Here is a 21777-nt window from a genome sequence, read left to right as displayed (position 1 = left end):
GTAACCCTTTCTGTACTGCTCTTTCTCTCCTGATTGCCCACAGAGGAGCATATTCTGGTCTGCTCCTGGGGGCCCACCACCCAGAAAATACATGTACCTCCTAAGCTGCTCAGATTCTGCTCTTGGCTATACAATGGACTGTGCTCCGTAAATTGGCAGGTAAGTTTACCTAGTCAAGGAGAAGAATATTGGAAGTCCATTTGGCTACACATCTACACCACAGTCTCTACATAGGTTTTTTTTTTTTTTTAAGCTGACATTTTGATCACCATCTCTGTGGTTCCTATATCTGTCTCTTAATTTTTTCCAAACTTGGAAGGAGAAGAATAATAATAGTTAACACTATATATTACTTGCCATATGTCAGACACTGTTCTAAGCACTTTATGTATACTACTGATCCTCACATTAACCCTATGAGGTAAATGTTCTAATTATGTCCACTTTACAGATGGAGAAGCTGAGATGCAGAGAGGTTAAAGTTCTGGTTCAAGGTCACAACCATAGGCAGTGTGGCTTTAGAGCCTGTTCTCTTAGTTACTATTACATGACTTTCTAACTTGCAGTATTACTATTTTATTATTCTCATTATTGGCCATGGCAACAGGGGTAATCAGCTAAAGAATATCTTTAGGATCCCTTGGGTTTCCCTTCATGTTCTGTGTGTCTTTGGGCTGAAACACACTGTGCTTGGATTCTCACATGTTTCTTTAACTGAGAAACAAAGACTCTCTAAATGAAAAGGACCCAAAAGGTCATCTAGCCCACCCCCGATATAACCCAATATATCCCAGCTACAACCTCTCTCCCTGCTACGTAGTTTCTCTGGCTAACTGCCCTGGCATTGTCCATCTCTGCACGGCTCTGTGCATAGAAAATTCTTTATTTCTGTAACCTGCGGTCTGTCTCCCTACTTTTTCTCATTCTATCTGACACATAGTAGGTGTTCAATAAATGTCAGTTGATTGTTTTGTTTTTGCAGAATTAACACCTTCCTGGCAAAAAAGAAAACATTAATCACCCCTGGACATGCTGTGCAGAGGCCCACCACCCAGACAATGCATGAGCCTCCCAAGTTACTCAGACTCCAATTCGGTCCAAATTCACAGAGCACCTACTGTGTATGCAGCACTATGCTGGGTGCTTTCATGTGCGACATCTTATTTCATTCCCACAATTTCCCTATGAGAAAAGCTAGAGTTGACACAGTCTCCATTTGACAGATGACAAAACTGAGGCAAGTTCATCCAGCTAGAGGGGATCAAAGACAGGATTCATACCACACGCACAGACTCAGAGCTCAGGGCTCTTGGTACTGCCCCCACAAATAACTCATTTCTTAGACGCACACTGCAGTCAACTCATAACACAGCAGGAGCTGCCCGGAGAACCCTCACTGGGAACCCGGGGCTTGAAGTGTGAAAGAAAATACTTTTCATATGTATACAGCCAAATCCACACCTGATGTCTTTGCTTGGATGAAAGTAAACTAGCAGTGGAGGTTAGAAGGAAGGCATAGCACAGCGAAATTCAGTTCTTTCTGGGAGAATCAACCTCCACACATCCACAAGCACACATGCCCCTACTCACTTCTGTGTATGGTTTTTCCTCTTCCCTTTCCTCTGCCCTAGCCCTCCCCTACTTCCTGCTGGGCCCTTGCCCCTGATGTGCACTTACATTGCAGGAATTGAGAAACATCTTCCAGCTGGGGAATGTTATCTTCGTGGAAGCCACAGTACTTTTCCAGAAGTGGAAAAATGTGATTGTGCTCGTAGCAAGCGTGGGTTTTGTACAAAGACTTCAGAGTCCTGAACACTGTACCCCATGTTTTCTTTTCTTCCTCCGTGTATTCCACTCGAGGGATGGGCTGCCCACTAGAATACAAGCACAAAATATGTGTCCCCAGCAGGGCAGGGGAGGAGCAGAGGACACAGGTAAGATTACAGACAGAGTGGGGATCCAGAGTCTGTGAGCTGCAGCCACTGACTATAGTGGATTTCAGAAGTTATTTGACAGAGGACAACTTCACTTCTTGATACAGGAAACACTGTTTTGGAAAGAGTGATTTGGTTAAGCGATGCTACAAGCCTTACAACTGCATTGAGGATTTGCTCTTACTCTGGGAAATCACTTGGTTTTCTGTTCTTCTAACTCTCCAGTTGTTTACCTCGTGTGGAAATTCACTTACCTTCAGGGGCCAGGCAGGTAACACAAAGGCATATAGTACCAGGTGTAAGGCAAGGAGAGTGAGGGCTGAGACAATTAGAGAAGAACGCATTCTCTTTCTAAACAAAGACATCTAAGTTCAGTGGAAGCAACATAACGTTTTGTATTATTTCAACTAAAGCAATTATACCTGTGGGCTAAACTGGATTTCACACGTGGGCCATGAGTTTCAGAGTCCTTTGTTTAGTGGGCATGTACTTATTGGATTTGATATTTCTGCTCCTGGGAAGTTATAAAGGTATTTAAATACCTGCTACGATTCCACAATGTATACATATATCAAAATATCATGTTGTACACCATAAATACATATAATTTTTATTTGTCAATTAAAAATAAATACATTCTAGATCAAAGGTAATAAATAACTATTGGAACAAAGAGGGGATCAATAAATAAATAAACAAATCCACACTAGACTATATGATACTATGATGCCTTATACCTTACCTGCATGGAGCTAACTCATACTGAGCTTGTTAAAGTACAAACCCTGCCTCATAGATCCTGAATCTTTGGCAGAAGGGAAGGCCCAGGTACCTGGATTCTAATAAATTCCCCAGGTGACTGTGATGCAAACTATATTTTAATAGCCATTAGTTTGAAAAGTCATTTTGTAAACTACTTAAGAACGAGCTGTGCTCTGAATGGCAAAAACAAATGAAAACCAAACAAAGTCTGACTTCAAAGGCCAGTGACTATTCCCTGGGCTGGAGGTCTGTTTCCCTAACAGGGGACACAGAGTCTGGGACAAAGTGAAACTGTTTACCTCAGAATTATAGATCATCATCAGGCTCCAAACTAGGTCTCTCCTGTCCTTTCAGAGTTGTAGCCCATCCAAGGACACTAAAGCAAACTCTTTGTTATTTTCTACGGAAAGGTGGCAGGGATCAGGGAGAAAAGACAGGTTTTTTCCTTAAGAACTGAAAGCAGGGCAAGCTCAGAGGGCCTTGTGGTAGGCAGAAGGGATGACAGTGAAAAACATATCAAGTCCTTGCCTAAGAAGGCAGCACTATTTCAGGGCTAAGCACTGAGGGAAGAGAAGAACAGAGAGAGACGGCTCAATGCTTGGTCCTGCCACTCACTAGCTGAGTGATCTCAGGCAACTTAGTAAACCTCTCTGAGCCTCAGTCTGTGCAGCTGTTACATGGGCTAATAATAAATAACTATTTGTAGGGTGTGGATGAAGTTCAGGGAAATACTATGTATAAAGTACCTCCCATTGGAACTGACAAATAATAATCACTGGATAATTGATCATTATCATCATTACTGATTCTCATTTAAAAGAGAAAGGCAGCTGCTCTTTCTGCAGAAAATTTCAAGAGATGGTAACATTCTGGACCAAGATTCCCCCTGGTTGACATTTGCTGTTCTAGGGACCCAACATCTGTTCCCTCTTCTTCCAGGAAAGCACCTTTCTCCTCTCTCAGTCTGTGAGGTTCAGGTGAGAAGAAACCCCTACCTTCAGAGGGGAGCATGTGACCAGACTATGCCAACTGGAGTGTCTCAGTTCTCTGGCCACAGTGGCTGCCTGAGAGATGGGCCCATCACCTAATCAGAGCCAGTGAGACTCAACGGCAGGACTTTGGCTAACATTCTTGGAAAGAGACAGAACCTCTAACTGAGTTGAGGTGTCAGCCTAGAGGTGCCAGGGTTCCTCTCCAAGAGATGAGGCCAGTGCCTGAGGGCAAGGCCAAAGCAGAAGATACTAGAGCCAGAGGTGGGGAGCCCTGGAGCTGCCTGTGCCTAACCCATCTCCTTAAATTCTTCATTTATAGGAGCCATGAAGTCCCCCTTTTTGTTTGAACTGACTTGCAGCTGAAAGATACAAACTTCTATGATCCATTTCATCTATTCCTAGATATAAAACGTAAAAGCCTCATCCCCACCCCCGTAATATAATCAAAACCTGCTGCAGCTGCGTTTTAGATGGTTCTGGACACAATTCCCGGCTCTCCTTCCAATGCACCACATTGACTCTTCATTCTCATATCTTCTCTTGGATTCATTCATTCATTTAACAAGCATTTACTGAGCACCCACTGTGCTCTGTACAGCAGTGAATAAAACAGTCAACAACTCCTGCCCTCATGGAGCTGACATTTCTAGTGGGGGCAGACAGAAAGCTGATGTGATTCTGTTAGGTGGTAGTAAGTGCTATGGAGGGAAAAAAAGAGCAGGGTGGAGGGCAAAGGTATAGGAAGTATCAGGGAGGGTTTCAGTTTTACATAGGGTGTGGTGAGCGCCTGGCTGAGAAGATGACACCTGAGTAAAGATCGGAGGAGCTGAGGCCTCCCTGCTTCACTTTGGAGTCATCTTTTCAGCCTGCACATACCTGTTTGAGGTTCTAACTGCACTTTCCTGCAGTCTGCTCAGCACCACTCCCTGAAGTCTGGGGCAGTGACAGCCCGATGCCTCTTGTGTACTTCCTGGGCAGCTCATCCTGACCCAGATATGTTAGTGCCCGAGAGCCCCTGCTTTCCTGGGAAAAGGCGAGAGAGCCTGAATTCTAACTCTGCAACTTCCTAGCTGAGTGAGGCCTTGGACAAGTTTTAAAAAGCAAAATCACCATAAAAACACACACAGACACATACACACAAAAGAATGTGAAAACGTGACACTAAATAGGCCACGTAAAGGTTATACGTTTATAGTGCGAGAGTGGAAACAGGAAGGCAGAGTGCTGCCTTGTTTGACCTCAGCTAGAGATGTGAGCCTCAGTAGAATCAAATTTTCCCTGTGCTTTGCAGGTCCTGGAATGACAGTGAAAGTAGACAGCGAGTATTGATTTGGGGGTCACAAACACACTTGAGCAAGTAGGCAAGTTCACAAATACAGGATCTGTGAATCATGAGGACCAACTGTACCAGATGCCAAGGGGAGAGGCAATTTCAAAGGAAGGGTGGTAAACAGCATCGAAAGCTTGCAAGAGATGAGATAAAATGAGGTCTGACATAGGCTTTGAGTTTGAGGACAAGTTCAGCCCTTAACTAGTGAGGTGACCCTGGGCACATCACTTAACCATCTGGGACTGGTCTATCAAAGGTGGGAAATTGACTAGAAGATCTTTGATGTCTTTCTGAAAGCCCAGCCATCTATGGATGGTTTTCATAACCAAGTTAACTGATTCCCATCCAGGATTGTGAGGCATTCCACCAATTCCATTCTTCATTAGGTTTAACATTTTTATGGAAAGGAGGGTGAGGAGGATCATTTATACCCTGGAATATCAACAGCCCAGAAGTGAGGGAATGTGCCCCCCAAGCATCTCCTCCTTGATGTATGGAGAAGTGCAGTCTCCAGCCTCAGAGTCCCCAAACACTCAGGGATGTGGCTGACAATAACTTTGGAGGTATAGGACCTTGGCAAGTTCCTTAACCTTTTTAAGCTTTAGTTTTAAAAAAGAGGAGATGTTATCAAGACTAAACAAAATAATGCACACAAAGCATCTAGCAAAGCCCCAGGCACACAGCAAGGACATAATAAATATGATCTGTTATTATCAACTATCTGAAGAAGGTCTCTTGCCTGTACCTGATGGGATGGTGTCCACCTGTCCATGCTGGGGCACAGGTGGGCACAGGGGTCACCATTTTCAGTGATCCCTGCTTGACCCAAGCCAAGGCCCAGATGGACCTAGATCTGTCCAAGGGCGGCACAGTTCTGGATCCTTCCAATACCAGGAGTCATTCAGAGAAGAAAATTGTCTCAATTTCTGCGGAGGTCTTCATGTTGAAGGTAACTTGGTATTCAGTATACCAGAGGCTCATCACCTCGGTTTCCCTGAGATTCTATCAGAGCTGCTAAAGCAGTGTTCTGAACAACTCTGAAGTTTCTTCTTGTGCTTGTCTTTCTCATTTCTGTAACTCAGGAGTGGCGCTGTCCGCAGAACACTAAGTTTCCCATGGTAGCATTTCTGTAGTTCCTGAGTACTCCAAACAGCGCAACTATTCTCGTTCCAAACAATGTATTTGATATTTGCATTTTCTTTTGGCTAAAATAGGGTAGGGGAGGAGCATAGAATCCCAGAAAGAAAAAAACCAAACCCATCCTAAAATTGCCCTTCACAGCTGGGTCAGACCAGATAAAAGTAAAACGCTGAAGCTTGGCTGGCCTGAAATCTCAAATGATTCATTATTTCTGCAAAGCAGCCAGTTCCTTCTTGAATGTAAATGATTCTCTTTTTCCTTCTTCCCTGTTTAACGTGGAGAAGACCAGAGGCTGCTTTATTCAGGACTGAGGCCTTTTATAATTACTTCAGACACCACTGCATAATTAGACAACAAAGCTGGGGAGAGAGCCGGGCCCCAGCACAGTGGGTAATTTTGTTTTGTCTAACAGCAATTTTTTAAAACACATGTTATCAAAGGGGGGTGGGGGCGGGGTTTACACACACACACACACACACACACACACACACACACACACACACACACACACGCAGAGAACGCAGGACTCTCCACGTCTGTATTTTCCAACCTCGACTGGTTGAAGGCAAGGGAGAGGCAGGCTAGGGGTGTGCTCTTCTCTCTTCCCCCCAACAAACACAGCAGACTTACTGGCGGTAGTTGTAAGCAATATCAGCAAACTGCTTCCGTCTTCCTCGGTACACAGGATCTGTAAAACCCTAAAAGAAAAGAGACAGCTGATTCCTCAAGACTTCGGAGGGAAAGGACTGGCACCTTTATGAATGCCTTGCATGGGGACCCTCGAGCTGTGACAGTTCATGTCTCCTTTCTCAGTGCATGAGACAATGCATGGCTCACATCATGAACTGAAGTGTCACCTTCAAGTCAGCATGAGCCTCCCTGCTGTGGGCTTCCAATGTGCAAATGACACACAGGTACACCCCAGTCTTAAAGAAATCTCATCTACAGCACATCTAACTTGTAAACTTGCTAAATTAGGCAAAGTTGTAAGATGAACGTCTGTGATGAAGATATACATATCCATTTAATTCCTGACCAATGAATGGTGTGTGTCTAGCACTGCCTCCTAAGTTTTTGGTAGACAGACAGGTATATGCTTACTGCTATTGCAATTTTTAAAATTTCCATTTATTGAGTGCCTACTGTGTGCCCATCTATGTACACTACGAACTTAATTTATTTATAACTCTCATAACAAACGTGTAAGGGACAGCAGTGTGATCAGCCCATCCTGCCCAGAAGAAACAGTGAGTCAGAGCACTGCAATCATAGTGAAGACGAGGCCAGGACTTGGGTCACCCAGTTCCCTGCTCTTTGGACCACACACCAGTAATTGTCGACCTTTATACCACAGTGGGGGCTCAACTAAGTGAGAAATTGTTCTTGGGATCTAAAAAGGATGATAATGTTTCTCCTCTGTGGCCGACTTGCAGACAGCCTTTTCCCAAGGATTTGTAAGCATCACATTTCCAGGCAAAAAGAGGCTAAGTGTGTCTTTGAGTGTTTGGGGTGGGGGTGGGAGCACCTCCCTGATTCAGAAGTGATCCCAATTGATTAAAAGAGCATTTTCCAAAAAAGTTGATTGCAAGACAAACGCCTGGTGTCATCAGAGTAGAACTCTGCTCTGTTTCCTCCAAGCCTTTCCCAATAAGCCATGCCACCCACCACCGCAGCTTGCAGTTTCTCTGCTCTACCAACCCTCCACTTACTGAATCCCAGACAAAGGCTTGTATTATGGAGAGCAATATTTAAAGGAGTCTTTTAAAAAGAGAAATATTCCCTGATTTTTAGATAATGCTTTTTGTTTTGTTTGCTTAATTGGTTGAGTTGTTGCTTTTTGGTTTTCTATTATTTATTTATTTATTTATATTAGAGTCTGTCTGTTGCCTGGGCTAGAGTGCAATGGCATCATTATAGCTCATTGCAACCTTAAACTCCTGGGCTCAAGAGATCCTCCTGCCTCAGCCTCCCGAGTAGCTGAGACTACAGGTACATGCCATCGTACCTGACTAATCTTTTCTATTTCTGGTAGAGAAGGGGTCTCACTGTTGCTGGTTTCGAACGCCTAACCCCAAGCAATCTCCTGTCTCGGCCTTCCAGAGTGCTAGGATTACTGGCGTGAGCTCGCCTGACCTGGTTTTTGATTTTTAAACAGGATCTACCAGTAATTGCAAAGAAACAGGTCAATGTATGTAATATAATTTCATCTGTGACTCTGTAGCATAGAGTCTGGTACACAGAAGGAACCACAAACACGTGTTGAAAGAAAGAAGAAAGAAAGAGAAGGAGGAAAAAAGTTTTTTAGTTTGCTTCCTAGAATATATTTTGAAGAATAGAAAAATCCAAATGTTTCACATTGGAAAAGTGAAGTAAAATTATTACACTTTCTGTATTCCAAAGCTAACTTATAGATAAATTAAGTGATTCTTCAGTTTAGAGAAGATTCCATGCCAACTCTATTGTTTTCCTTAGAGCACTGAATGGTCTTGAATAATTAATTATAGGTAAGAAAGTTTAGGAATCTGAGAACTTAAAGCTACTGTTGGCCCTCAATTTCACTGGGTGAAGATAAGTTGGTTTGAGATATGGTAAGAAAATTGGGCATGACGAATTGATTTCCAAGCAGCACTAAGATACCCTTTTAGAAACCTGTCTACTGGACTAAATGAAGAATACTTATTTATCCACATTTCCATACTTATGATTCAAAATAAAACTTTAGTATTAAGTCAAACATTAAGGTTTGATTGTTACAGTCATCCTCACCTGTGAGTCTTATTCAATAGTCACTAGTAAATGGCTTTCTTCAGCCTCTAAGTATAAAATGTAGACTTTTGAACCTGTAAGTCACCATGGAGACCATCTACTTCTCTATTTTGACCCAGAAATGACAAAATGAAGCTCATAGGGCTATTTGCCCAGGGGCCTTTAGGTGCAGAACCAGCACCTCCATTAGGATTGTATAGTCACACCCAGGCTGGCAAGGTGAGATTTGAGGGTTGAAGCAGGAAACCAGGGAGCCAAAAGAATTCCATTAACCAGATTTCCACTTCATCATGCTGCCTCTGGGAATGGGATGTTCACGACCATTTCTCACCCCTTTTCAGCTTTATTGTTTAACTTTAATGTGCCTTGTCTAGGTGGCTTAAAATCTTTTCCACTTATGAAAATTAACAGCTTAATATAAAATTGTATATCCAGTAGGCATCAACTATGTCAGAGGGAATATATAAATATATGAATGGAATGATGGAAGAAATACACCAAACTCTAATAGCTGCTACCTCTAGGAAGTGGGAAAAACAGATAACAGTAACTGTTTTATCCCTCTATACTATTTATGCTTTTGGAGTTTTCTACTGTAAGCATGAGTTTCTTTCATAATTAGAAAAAAAAAGCAAAATAATATTAAAAATCCATCTCAAATCATTTTGGGGAAGTGGCAGAAGATAAGTAAGTACACTGAGACACGTGAATATACACATATACAATTTACTGTGCAGATTTTCCATGTGGGAAGGTATCTAACCATGGTCCTTTCCAGCCCTAGGCTTCTAAGACATTCATTATCTGCCTGCAAGGGACCCCCACCAATCAGATTGCAGGGACTTCTGCTCTGTCAGTTACTGGTGGTCAGAGAGATCTGTGGCCTCGAAGCCCAGCCTCCTGGGGATTTGGCCTTGCATCCCTTGGGCTGCCAGATGACCACAGGTCCTCTGTGGTCACCCACGTGGAGTGCATTCTGAATTAAGCTACACTTGGTGATGACTGATCACCCTGTCTCAATTTAGACTAATAGCAGCAATTTGGGTAGCACTGCATGTAATTTATTTATAATCACCCTGTCTCAATTAAACTAATAGCAGCAATTTTGGTTGCACTGCATGCAACCAAGTATGTTTTGACAGGAAAACATATTGTTGGTGAAGGACTGGTGGGGAGAGGGGGCAGAGAGGAGCAGAGGATGGGAGAAAGTGGAGAGAATTCTATAGGATGCAAAGTTGTAACATCACCTGAAGCCTATAGGCAACCCCTTTTCTTAATCTCAGAAGTTTTATTATTTGGGTATGTTGAGGAGTGTGATTTCTTGTGGCGGGGTTTGAGGAGAGGGTAACTACAGTCGTGCATCACACAACAACATTTCCTTAGACAAAAGACACATATAAGATGGTGGTCCCATAGATTATATAGTAATACCATATTTTTACTGTACCTTTTCTATGTTTAGATACACAAATACCATTGTGTTACAACTGCCTACAGTATTCAATACAGTAACATGCTCTACAGGTTTGTAGCCTAGGAGCAATACTCTAGACCATATAGCCTAGGTATATACCTCCTAGGTTTGTGTAAATACACTCTGTGGTGTTCATACAATGATGAAATCACCTACTGACACATTTCTTAGACTATATCCCCATTGTTAAGTAACACATGACTGTATATGGACAAGTTCTAGACTGAGACATTTATTTCATCATTTAATTTTTTTTCTTTTTTCTTTTGTTATTTCATCATTTCTTGATATCACAGCTGAGGTTAAATGTGGGTTTTAAAGTCAGACAGACTGGGTTGGAATATTAACTTATTCATTAACTAGGAGCATGGCCTGGGATTGGTCAGTTTGCCTTTCAGAGCCTTAGTGTTCTCATTAAGACTGTTAATCATACCCACTTCACAGTGTTGTGTGGATTAAATTAGGTGGCATAGGCAGGGCATCAAGTAAAATTCTGAGCACAAAGTAGGCACTCAAAGAATGATGCATTAGTGCAAAATGGTGGGAAATCTAAAAGCTGAGGATATACTCTGGAATGGGTCATTGATCTCCATCGCCCACTCCTGGGCTTTTTAAACAATGCCTGCAGAATTCTTACTTCACTATTTACATTTCATCCAGGCCAATAACAAGAGGCCTTTTGCATTTCATACAGTCTCATGCCAACTGGGGGAAGGATGGCACATAGGAGACAAAAGGTTCAAACTGGTATTTATTACATATCTGCCATTCCCATGCTGTAGACCTTAGGAGAGTACTGATTGTACCTCTTCCCCTTGCTCATGCCATGGCTGGCCAAGAAGGATTCTGGAAGGATTTGGGTACCTTATTGCCCAAGCCAGTAAGCTGGGAGTCACTGTTTTACTTCTCCCCTCCTTTCTTCCTTCACATCTAGTTGTTAATTTCTGCCCAGTCTACCTTCCAAACATTGCAAATCCATCCTTCAACTTCATTCTCTCTGCTACACCTCATTCAGACCACCATTATTTCTTGCCTGGACTTCAGGGGGCCTACTGTCCCTCCATTTCAGCTCAAGAAGACTTAGAAAATGCAAATCTGGGGGGCTCACCACCTCCTCAAAAACCTTCAGTGGTTTCTCCTTACTTTTGGAGTAAAGCTCAAGACCCTTAAGGCAGTCCACAAGGCTTTATGTGACCCGCCCTTCCTGTGTGCCCAGCCTATGCTGAACCACACAGGGTGCTCCAGTTGCACTGGTTTCATTGTAATTCTTTAAACATTCCATGCTCTTTCCCGTATCAGGGCCTCCACACATGCTCTTCCCTGTGATTGGAATCCTCTTCCCCACCCTTGTAGACCAGTAAGCTACTACCTATTCTTTCTGTTTTTGTTTAAATTGCACCTTTAGAGGCCTTCCTAGATTTTCCCAAAGCTTATTGGTTTCCCTCTATAACACACTCCCTCAGCAATCTGTATGTTTCTCCTTTAAGTCAGTCATCACGCTTGTTAAACATGATTAAACTTAGGAACTGGCTTTTCAGTGCATAGCATACTCAGCATAGCCCTGAGTAGGAGCTGTTAAGAAAAATTATGCAAAACCTAGGAAAAAGGCAAGAAAAAATTACTGTGTGCCTTTTCAATGTCATATTAGATCATTGTCTAATAAGCTCACTGTATGCTCTGCGGGGACATATATTTAACACTTATTAAGGTCCAACCACTTCAAAGATTGATAAGTTGCAAAATATTTATTTTATGATCAAATTGCAAATGATTTCTATCTACTAGAAAGTATAATTCATGGCTTTATTGCTTTATGGGACAGTAATCATTTGTGCATCCATCTTACTGATCATATTCCAGCATTCTATTTTTCAAAGACCATTTATACTTTGGTCTTTTGTATCTTTATCATTTTTCTGGTTCCCTCATTAATGAGTCAAATGAATCTTTGACAGGTGTTTACTATATACTCGTATAACAGTTATGTTTTTAGCCTTTTGAAAATTATGCTTCGATAGAGCAAATTAGTCACAGTGCAACCTAGTCAGAGTGCAACCAGTCTTTGATGATATACCTGGCTGATCCTTAGAATAATCTCTGACAGAGCCCCCAGATGGAGAAGGTTGGGTGGGCAACAAGACGAAGAAAGGAGAAAAGTATTGGAAAATATAGCTCTGTTCTTGAGGAGTTTTCTGGAGAGTAGGGAAACTCAATGCTCACATCTTGGAAGATTAAGACTCAGTTTGAGAAACTTGGATCAAGAAGTAGAAATATACACAGAAGGACAGTTGTCTTGGCTGAAATTTTCTCCATCAGGAAGCCCTCTGGAGTGAAGGTCTTCAGCCTAGACTCAAGTGCAGGTGTCCAGTAAACTAGAAAGTGGAGCATGGGGTTAGGGTGTGTGTGGCAGAGACTGCTAGTGCCCCCAAGGTCTGTCCTCCCTCCTTTTTTTCAGAGGTCATTGCTAAACTGCTTTCCCCATCTTCTTTGCAGTTAGTAGTGGCCATGTGGCTGAGCTCCACTCTATGGAATTTGAGTGGAGGGATTTGACTCATCTCTAGACATGGCCCACAAAAGCCTCCCAGGAGCAATTTTCAGTCTTTCTTCTCCCACTCACAGGCAGAATGGAGAGGACTCCAAGGAATTGGAGGAGGGTGCAGCCATTAGTGGAAGGAGCCTTGATTTCTGAAAGACCATGTGGGGCAGTTTCCCTACTAGCCCACACTGGAAGTAAACTTTTATTGGGTTAGGCCATGGAGGTTGCTTGACAAGCAGTTAGCCTACCCTGGTTGCCAGAGGGTTCAACTCAGACTTCTTCCTTCCAGAAGTCCCCCCAACCATCCAGTCCACAGTGAACTTAGAACTGATAGCACATGCTATCTGACTCATGAAACCTGGCATTTAATTATGTACCTTCTTGAGTTATGATTCAACTAACTATTACCCAATTTGTGTTCCATGGAACTCTACCATTCATGATAATGTTACTAAGTGTTCCATTACAACGGGGTTCCATGGGTAAATAGTTTGAGGAAATATTAGGTTGAATAGGTTTCATTTTTTGCAGGACTTTCCAAAGCCCTAATGAGATAATGGGAATTGTATCTGCTTTAAAAATGGGGTTATAGAATACAGTGTTTCTTTCTTTGAACATCGGATTTTTTCATAGACTACATTCTGGGAAACATGAATATGGCCCTTTCACTTGCATATATATACCTTGTGCTTCTTATGAGGTTACAGGTCATAAAGAAGGAAATTTATTGTGATCTGATGCTCTGTGCACGAAGTGTAGAACACAACGTGATAGTTACCATCTCTGAGACATGCACGCAGTTCTTTCCACAGTAACAGTATGAAAAGCTTACCCCTGGGAAAGAAATAGGAAGGAGGCTTTAGGGAGGAGAGATATATGAATGAGACCTCAAAAGATGAGCAGAGGTTCACCAGTGGGGAAAGAACAGGTGGGATGATAAGGAAAAGCATCTCAGGTAAAGGGAACAACATGGACAGAAGCTGGAAAATGGTCAGAGAAAGGGAGTCAATTTTGGACATGGAAATCATACAGGACCACTTGGCTTCTGCCGGCCAAGTTCACAGCTGCTATCCCAGTTCCCCCTGGCATGGCTTTGAGAAGAATCAACACCCTTTTCCCTCTGCTGCACAACTATAGGCTCCTGTAAGGGAAGGATCATGTCTTATTTATCGTTTCAACTCCCTTTCCTTCACATGGCCTGGCACATAGTTCAAGTACACGTGAGGCCACACGGCCTTCCCCATTTGAGATTTCTCATCAGAAAATGGCACATACAACCCTCGCAGGGTGGTGCTGACATGTAAATTAAAAAATGCATGCCAGGTATTTAGCATCATGCCTGGCACACAGCCCATGTTCAAGAAATGTTAGCTATTAATATCATCAGCTTAATAAATGTTTGTGGAAGGAAGAGAGGAAGAAAGGAAAGAGGGAAGGAGGGAGAACGGAAACGGAGGAAAGGAGGCAGGATGGACGGAGGGGAGCCCAGCGCACCCATTTCATTTTCCCACTCAGCTGAAGCTGAAAGGCACATGCTCTTTGCCCTGCGTTTTGGGAACAATCATCCCTTTACCTCATTTTTCAAAGTGGCCGTTTGGAGGCCCTGATGTGAGATACTGGGTCAAACATCAGTGCATACTGCCAAGGGCAGGGGTCAGGGGAAGAAGAGATCATGCTGCATATGATGGCACGGAGGGAACAGAGGGTCCTTTCAAGAAGAACACCCCACCCCCCAACGCCACCCCTAGGACCGGTGTCTGTTTGCAGCTCACCCGCTGAGGCCAGGCGTGTGGGGCCGGGGGCCACTGGGAAGCACCCTGGAGGGTTTGTGGTGTTCTTGGCCCACGTCCCTGGGATCTGATGAAAAACCAAAGGAACAGCGAGAGCCTGGCGCCTCCTCTTCAGGGGACTGTGTACCTGATAAGTTGTATTTTTATGATAAAATACATGACATTGAGAGGCCATGGAGCCAAAGCTGTGGGCTAGGCTTGTAAAGAGCGGTGAATTCCAGAGAGTTTCAAGGCCAGCCTGGTCTGCCTTGGAGGGGACATAATGATAAAGGGAGGGAAATGTCTGTCTCTTCGGACTGGCTTCTTCCACTGCCCCAGATGAACAGGGAGTGGGGCCAACGGCAGGAATGTGGGGTCAGGGCTGGGAGACTGGGGGTTGGTAAGAGAAGAAAATGTCCTGATGGGCAGACCCCAGGGACGGGGTCAGAGGCAAATGACAGCTTTTCTGAGAAGCAAGATCTGTGTAGATGCTTTGTGGACAGGCAGAGACAGCTAAGACACCCCAGACAGAGACCTGTCAAAGGCACGTAGGGAGCCTGGCCTGGAGCGACCGTTGCCACCGCTGGCTCCACAGGAGATGGAACTGGAGACCACGCCTCCAACTCCACCTTGGTTTTGGGGAGGGAGAATATTTAAGCAAACTGTGTATTAGGAGACTTAAATATAATTTCTATCCTTAGTTAAACGATAGTTAATTTCATTTCACAACTAATATTCAAAGAAACCTTCAGAAGTTCACATAAAAATACAAGAATGTTCACTGCAGGGTTATGCTAATAGTGAAAGACTGGAAACCTCCTACATCCTTGCTATGGAGGGCTGGTTAGTAACTTAGGGCCCTGAATTAAAAATACATAGAAAGATAGTTACATGCACACATAAAGAGAGAGAGAGAGAGAGAGAGAGAGAGAGAGAGAGAAGGAGGAGGAAGAGGAGGAGGAGGAAGCACATCCAAATATTAATATTGATTATATTAGGATAGTGTGATAATAGGTGATTTTTTTTTCTGTTTTGAAGTCTGGGAGACAGGAAAAAATTCACCTTTATTTCTGTTTATATATACTTTCTCATTATTAAAAAATGCATAACAGAATGAGAGAGAAAAATAGAAATATCTGAAATTCTGGTTGACCTCTATTTTCCTCCTCACGCTTTTCCGTATGTTCAAGTCCACTATAAGGGGTTTTACTATTTGAACTAGAACAGGCATCAGTTGTTCCTATTTCAAGAGGCCAGCCTGCCCCTGCAGCAGTGTTCCCTCTGCCTCGGGAGAGGGACCTGGATTTCTGCCCCAACTGGGCCTCTGTCTTTGGGCACGGTGAACACACAGGACCAGAGTTTAGCACGGACCTTAGGAAAGTAATTCACCTGCACTGGGCCTCCCCACATCTGTCTGGTCTCTAAGATGGAAACATCTGCTTTGTTTCCTGAAAAGTGCCTTTGTGAAGGGCAAGTTCCTTGTCAACGGTAAAGACCAACACATTCGTGGGAAGAGACCAGGCTCCTGAGGAAGCAGAGACGTTCCTTCTGAGCCACACTAAACCCCTGTGATGGAAACAGCTTCCAAGCTGTTTAAAGACGAAGGAGTCATTTGCCTGGCAGAGAGTAAAGGGCAGCCCACAAGATGGTGGTTCCTCCCACCCATGGGGGCTGCTGGAACTGGGCTGTGCCCTCCCAGGACCCCCTGTCCCACCCTGGCCCTCTACTCAGAAACCATTAAAACACAAGGACTTGTCCATGATCCTCTTTCTGGCATATCAGACTTTTTAAAACCTGTCCCCAAACACTGACCAGCTTCATCTTTCATCCTCATACCCAACGCACCAACCAGCATGCCCCCAACATTCCGATGCTTTCAGGACTCTGAGTCTTCACATGTACCATCCTCTCAGCCCTAAGGCCACCCCTTTCCTTATTGGACCAAAATCTCCTACTCAGTTTTTGAGATCCAGTTCCAGTGCTGCCACTCCCCACCACCCCTGCAGCTGGCAGAGTTGTCAGCATGGGTCACTGTTTACCATGCGCTTCATTTAAACCTCTATAGATGTACAAAGGCAGAAACAAAGGCCATTTACATCTCCGTGTGTCTGTGTATGTATAGAGACAGTCATTTCTGGACAGCGATTCATATTTGCTCCAACAATAATAATGATCATGATAATGATGATGACAATAGTGTCATGTTAATCTTTACTTCCTCCACCCTGGCATAAGTAGGAACTCGTTTGTCGAACAAGTAAACAAACACATTGCTCCAAGCAGAGGATGTGGGAGAAGAAGGGGCAGGGAGGGGAGGGGAGAGGAAGGGAAGAGGGGGGAAGGAACTGAGAGAATCTCATCCTGAGGGCTACGGACTCACCGGGTGGTCTGCATCCAGTTCCGCTCCATAGCTGAGAATCTGGTTGGCAAATCTGTCCAGCTCTTGGATGGTTCTTGGGAACCAGGGCACTGCAACACAGAAAGGGCAGAGTCCTGAGTCAGCCTGGCGGGCCATGGCCCAGGGCCTCGCTGAGGTCGGCAGCACGGGACCAGCTCAAATGAGTCAAGTCAGCAGCGATGGCGAGTGGGGTTCCAGATAACCCCCAAATTACCATGATGCAAAAATTAAATTCTTTTTTCCCTTGGACACTAATTTTAAAACACGTTCCCAAACAAATCTCTTTCTTGGAGATTTTCTCTCTATTATCTCAAAACTCTTCTCCTTCCCACCCATCATGGTAGTTGTCTTCAGTGGTTTTCTTCGGGTGCAGAATATTACATATAGGTCCAACCTATAAATTAGATAAAACCAGAGCTGTTCTACTGCAAACAACATACAGCCCATGAGACCCCATCTTCTTACCACGTGTCTCCCTCCCAAAGGCTCAGGCACACCGGCACAATCTTTTGATCCCAAAGCCAGTTAGAGAGCCACTGTGGAAGCTGAATGAACAGAATCAGATAGTTTGGCATTTGAAGATGTCTTCACTATCTAAAGAACTTGTGGACTTGCTCTGGAAGCACCACAGTAGGGGAGGGAGGTGGGATGTGAGCTCTGTGGTCTATAATGACTGGGTCCTGCTGAGATAAGGACCCCACGGTGGCACCAGATCCCTGTGGCTTACAGGAGAAAAAGACACACTGGAGGTGGAATTGTCCCAGAAATGGACAGAGACTAGGAAATTTTGGACTGTTAAGTTCCATGAGGGCAGAAACTGCGAGTACTTTGTAGTTCCAGGCACACAGAGGAGAGGAAGGAAGGAAGGAAGGGGGCGGGGGAAGGAGGGAACTAATGAACTCCCTCTGGTTATGTTAACAGGTAGCATTAACAGTCACCACCATCCACAGAATGTCTACTCTGGTCTGCCTCTCAAGTATGTCCAAAATAAGGAAGGTAGTATAACCTTTATTGTACAAATAAAAAATTGAGGCTCTGAAAGCCTAATAACTGGTTTAAGATCACACTGGGAGTAAGAAAGTGGTAGAGCCAGAAGGAATCCAGAGGGCAAAAGTAGATGCGTGTGGCGGGGCACTTCTGTGCTGAACCTGCAGTCAGCGTCAGGTCTGGCTTAGAATCCAGGCTCCATGTTCCTACCCACCCTCTCTGCCTCAGTCCCTCCTCTGTAAAGCTGGGATAATAACAACAATAGGAAGCATAACAAACGTGTTTCGAAGCCTTAACATATGCCAGGCGCTGTGCTTACAATTCTGTGGGGCGCGGCTCCTCTAATCTGAGGACGGCTGCGAGCAGCAAGCGAGAAAGTGGGCGAAGGGCGCAGCTGGGTGTCTGGCACCAAGAGGGCTGCTTTCCCACTCGGCGCTATTTCTGACGCCCGGCCGCTCAGGTAGGGGGGGAAGAGCATGTGTGCCATCTAGTGGCCAAGCCGGGGAAATGCCATCCATGCTCTAGATCGGAGCCTTAGGACGGGAAGCAGCCGTGTTCCACCCAGACAAGGAGTGTTTATCCCCACAGTGTTCATAAAGGTCGATTTAGAGCCCCGTTTCCATAGAGCTGAGGTGCTTCAGCTCTCTACTGCCCATGTTAATAATAAAAATTAACTCCGAGTGCTGTTTGAAGTCTTTACCTATAAGATGGGTACCATTGGTATCTCCATGTTGTAGACGAGGAAACAGGTACAGAGAGGTTAAGCAGCAAACCCAGATACACACACTGCTAGTGAACAGTGGAGCCAGGATTCCAACTGAGGTCTATCTGACGCCATGGTCTCTCATCTTGACCACTAATCTGTCCTGCCACTTCTGGGAAGGTGGCAGAGTGTGCCGGTTAGGAGGGCTGGCTCTGGAGCCCAGCTGCCTGGCTAGCTGTTTGCAGTTTCCCACCTGGAAGCTTCCATGCCCCTAAAGCCCAGTGCACTTCTCCAGATTAGCTCCCTATAGGTAGTAATAACGGAAGCAGACGCCATAGTCGTCATTCCAGCTAATGTTCCCAGGGCACTTGCTTTGTTGGACACTGTCCTAAACACTTTACACATGCCACCTCCTTCAGTCCCCACAACAGCTCCATGAGGTATGTATTATTATCATCCCTGTTTCACAGATGAGGAAACTGAGGAACAGGGAGAGTAAGTCTCTTGATGGACCTCATTGGCCCTAACTGCTGAGACCTTGGCGCTTCAGATGACTAGATGTGTATATACATATAGCGTGTGTGTATAAATGTTTTTTCACTCTGCCCTTAGCTCACCATAGCACAGAAGACAGAGTAGAAAGTTTCTCAGCAAGGCTAGAAAGCCTGCTACGTATTTCATTGTGTAACTGAGCAAGTATTTTTTTTTCTTTTTTTTCTTTTTTTTTTTTTGAGACAGAGTCTTGCTGTGTTGCCCAGGCTAGAGTGAGTGCCATGGCGTCAGCCTAGCTCACAGCAACCTCAAACTCCTGGGCTTCAGCGATCCTACTGCCTCAGCCTCCCAGGTAGCTGGGACTACAGGCATGCGCCACTATGCCCGGCTAATTTTTGCTATATATATTTTAGTTGGCCAGATAATTTCTTTCTATTTTTTTAGTAGAGACGGGGTCTCACTCTTGCTCAGGCTGGTCTCGAACTCCTGACCTTGAGCAATCCACCCGCCTCGGCCTCCCAGAGTGCTAGGATTACAGGCGTGAGCCACCGCGCCCGGCCTGAGCAAGAATTTTTTATCTCAGAGCCTTAGTCTCTTTATCCATAAAATGGACTAAAATGGATCTTTCTATATTATTGGATGAATTAAATGCTATAGCACATGTGACACATCTTGGCACCGTCACTGGGCCTCAGTAAGTGCTCCATCAGTGTTAACCATTAGGATGACAAAGATTTTAATGCTAATGATGAAGATGAGATTAAAGAAGGAGGAGGAAAGAACAGAGATGGCGGCAGGTAGCTGTCTGACTGTCCAGCTTTGATAGTAACAGGCTTTTAGTCTTGGCCCTCAGTTTCCTCTCTGTCACATACAGGTGTCAGATCCACCTGTTGCCACAACCCCTTTTGGGTTTCCTATTCTGAGACCTGCGGAATCTCAGAAAGGGCCGAGGCTGGACCAGAGGACACATGAAAAGACAGTTCTGCTTCAATTACTGTGTCAACCTCGTTTATTTCCCGGAGGTACAGTCCTTGCATTTGTTCAGCTCCCAGTGGGTTGCCTCCTTTCCCTTCCTCCTCTCTCCAAACAAACCATTCTTCCCCCCAGGAAGCCGGCATGCCCCACCCACCCGCTCTCAGAGCTCCACCGGCTGCCCATCGCCCAACTGGACGCCAGAGGGCGGCAGAACCAGTATATTATATTTCCAGCTCTGGGTGACTTTTTTTTTCCCCCTTCTCCAAAGGGAAAAATACTAATTGGGCACATACATGGCTTAGTTCAAACCTCTTGGTGGAGAAAAAAATCGGGCATCTTGAGAGAGTTGCAAAGACTCAAAAGATTCAAGTCTTGGCGAAGAGGAGACAAAGACCAAAGCAACCCACCGTGCCCCAGACCTTTGAGCTCGGGACCTCCTCACAGGGGCTGTGAGGGACCCCGAGGCAGCACAGCGTGGCTGTGGGTGCTCACCTGAGTCCAAGGGCCTCTGGTGGCTCCGGGGTCCCTTCATCACTGAGAAAAGGCACAAACACAGCCGGGCTGGGGAAGTGGCAGAGCTTCGGAGCTCATCACAGAGACTCTGGAGCCAGACGGCCTAGTTCCAATCTCATCTTTGCTACCTTGTAACTTCAGGACTTGGGCACGTTCTTTAACCTCTTTGTTCCCCAATTTCCTATCTGCAAAATAGCTATAATGATAGGACCTCCTTCAGAGTGGTGATGTGAGGATTAAAATGAGCTAATAATGCACTAAGAGTGCTTTGAATAGTGTTTGGCAAGTGGCAGGTGCTTTGTAAGAAGTATTAGGCAGCATTATTACTATCATTAAGCATTGTCACCATTACAGAAAGTCAAGTGACAGAGGGTGACGAGGCCTGGTATGCACGTCCTCCAGTGAGCAGCCCAGCCCCATCTTTGATCTATTCCCTACCTCCTCCCCAGGCCTCCCTTGAGGTTAAGGCCTTGGGTACAGTCTATGTGTCATCTGGGAAGGAAGGACGGCCCCGGTCAGGCCTAACAGTTAAGAGGAGTTCACCGGCTGTCACGTTGGAGAGCAGGGACAAGCTTGAGGAACTGAGACCCAGGACAGGCACGTTCCAGGTGCTGGAGAGGGGGATTAAGTCCCAATGTGGCTCACTGCGTCTCTGGCCAGTCCCGGCTGTGCAGCCTTGTGAGGACACCAGGAACAAAAGGCAGGGAGACCACAGAGGACCCCCAGACAGACTCAGAACTCAGTACTGAGCCTCCACATTAATGCTGACGTTAGATCCTGTGCAAAGGGTGTGCTCATCCTGGGCCTGAAGCCAGCAGGTCTGAGTTCAAGTTTCATCTCACCCACCCACACACTGCGGGAGTCTGAGCAGATTACTGACCCCTGAGTCTCTGGCTTTGCAGCTGTCAAATGGGTGCGGCACTGAGCCCTCGCCTGTCTCCTCATTTGGGGTGGGAAGAAACTGACCCACGGCAGGTCCATCTGTGACATCAGTCATTGCACTTGC

General features: G+C 44.9%; 1 protein-coding gene across 1 annotated transcript in view; it reads right to left on the bottom strand.

Annotated features, from left to right (window-relative positions):
• The window catches only part of PAH (phenylalanine hydroxylase), a 63683-nt gene that overhangs the window by 15983 nt on the left and 25923 nt on the right, over positions 1 to 21777 (bottom strand). Inside the window, exons 4-6 of the mRNA XM_045553092.1 lie at positions 17084 to 17172; positions 6789 to 6856; positions 1678 to 1874 (exon numbers count right to left, since the gene is read on the bottom strand). Of these exons, the coding sequence (XP_045409048.1) occupies positions 1678 to 1874; positions 6789 to 6856; positions 17084 to 17172 (354 nt within the window). The remainder of the gene's footprint in view (positions 1 to 1677; positions 1875 to 6788; positions 6857 to 17083; positions 17173 to 21777) is intronic.

This window comes from Lemur catta, chromosome 6 (assembly GCF_020740605.2).
Source record: "Lemur catta isolate mLemCat1 chromosome 6, mLemCat1.pri, whole genome shotgun sequence".
In the NCBI taxonomy this organism is placed as follows: domain Eukaryota; kingdom Metazoa; phylum Chordata; class Mammalia; order Primates; family Lemuridae; genus Lemur; species Lemur catta.
Note: the sequence above shows the minus strand (reverse complement) of the source record. Positions and strands in the feature narration are given on the sequence as shown.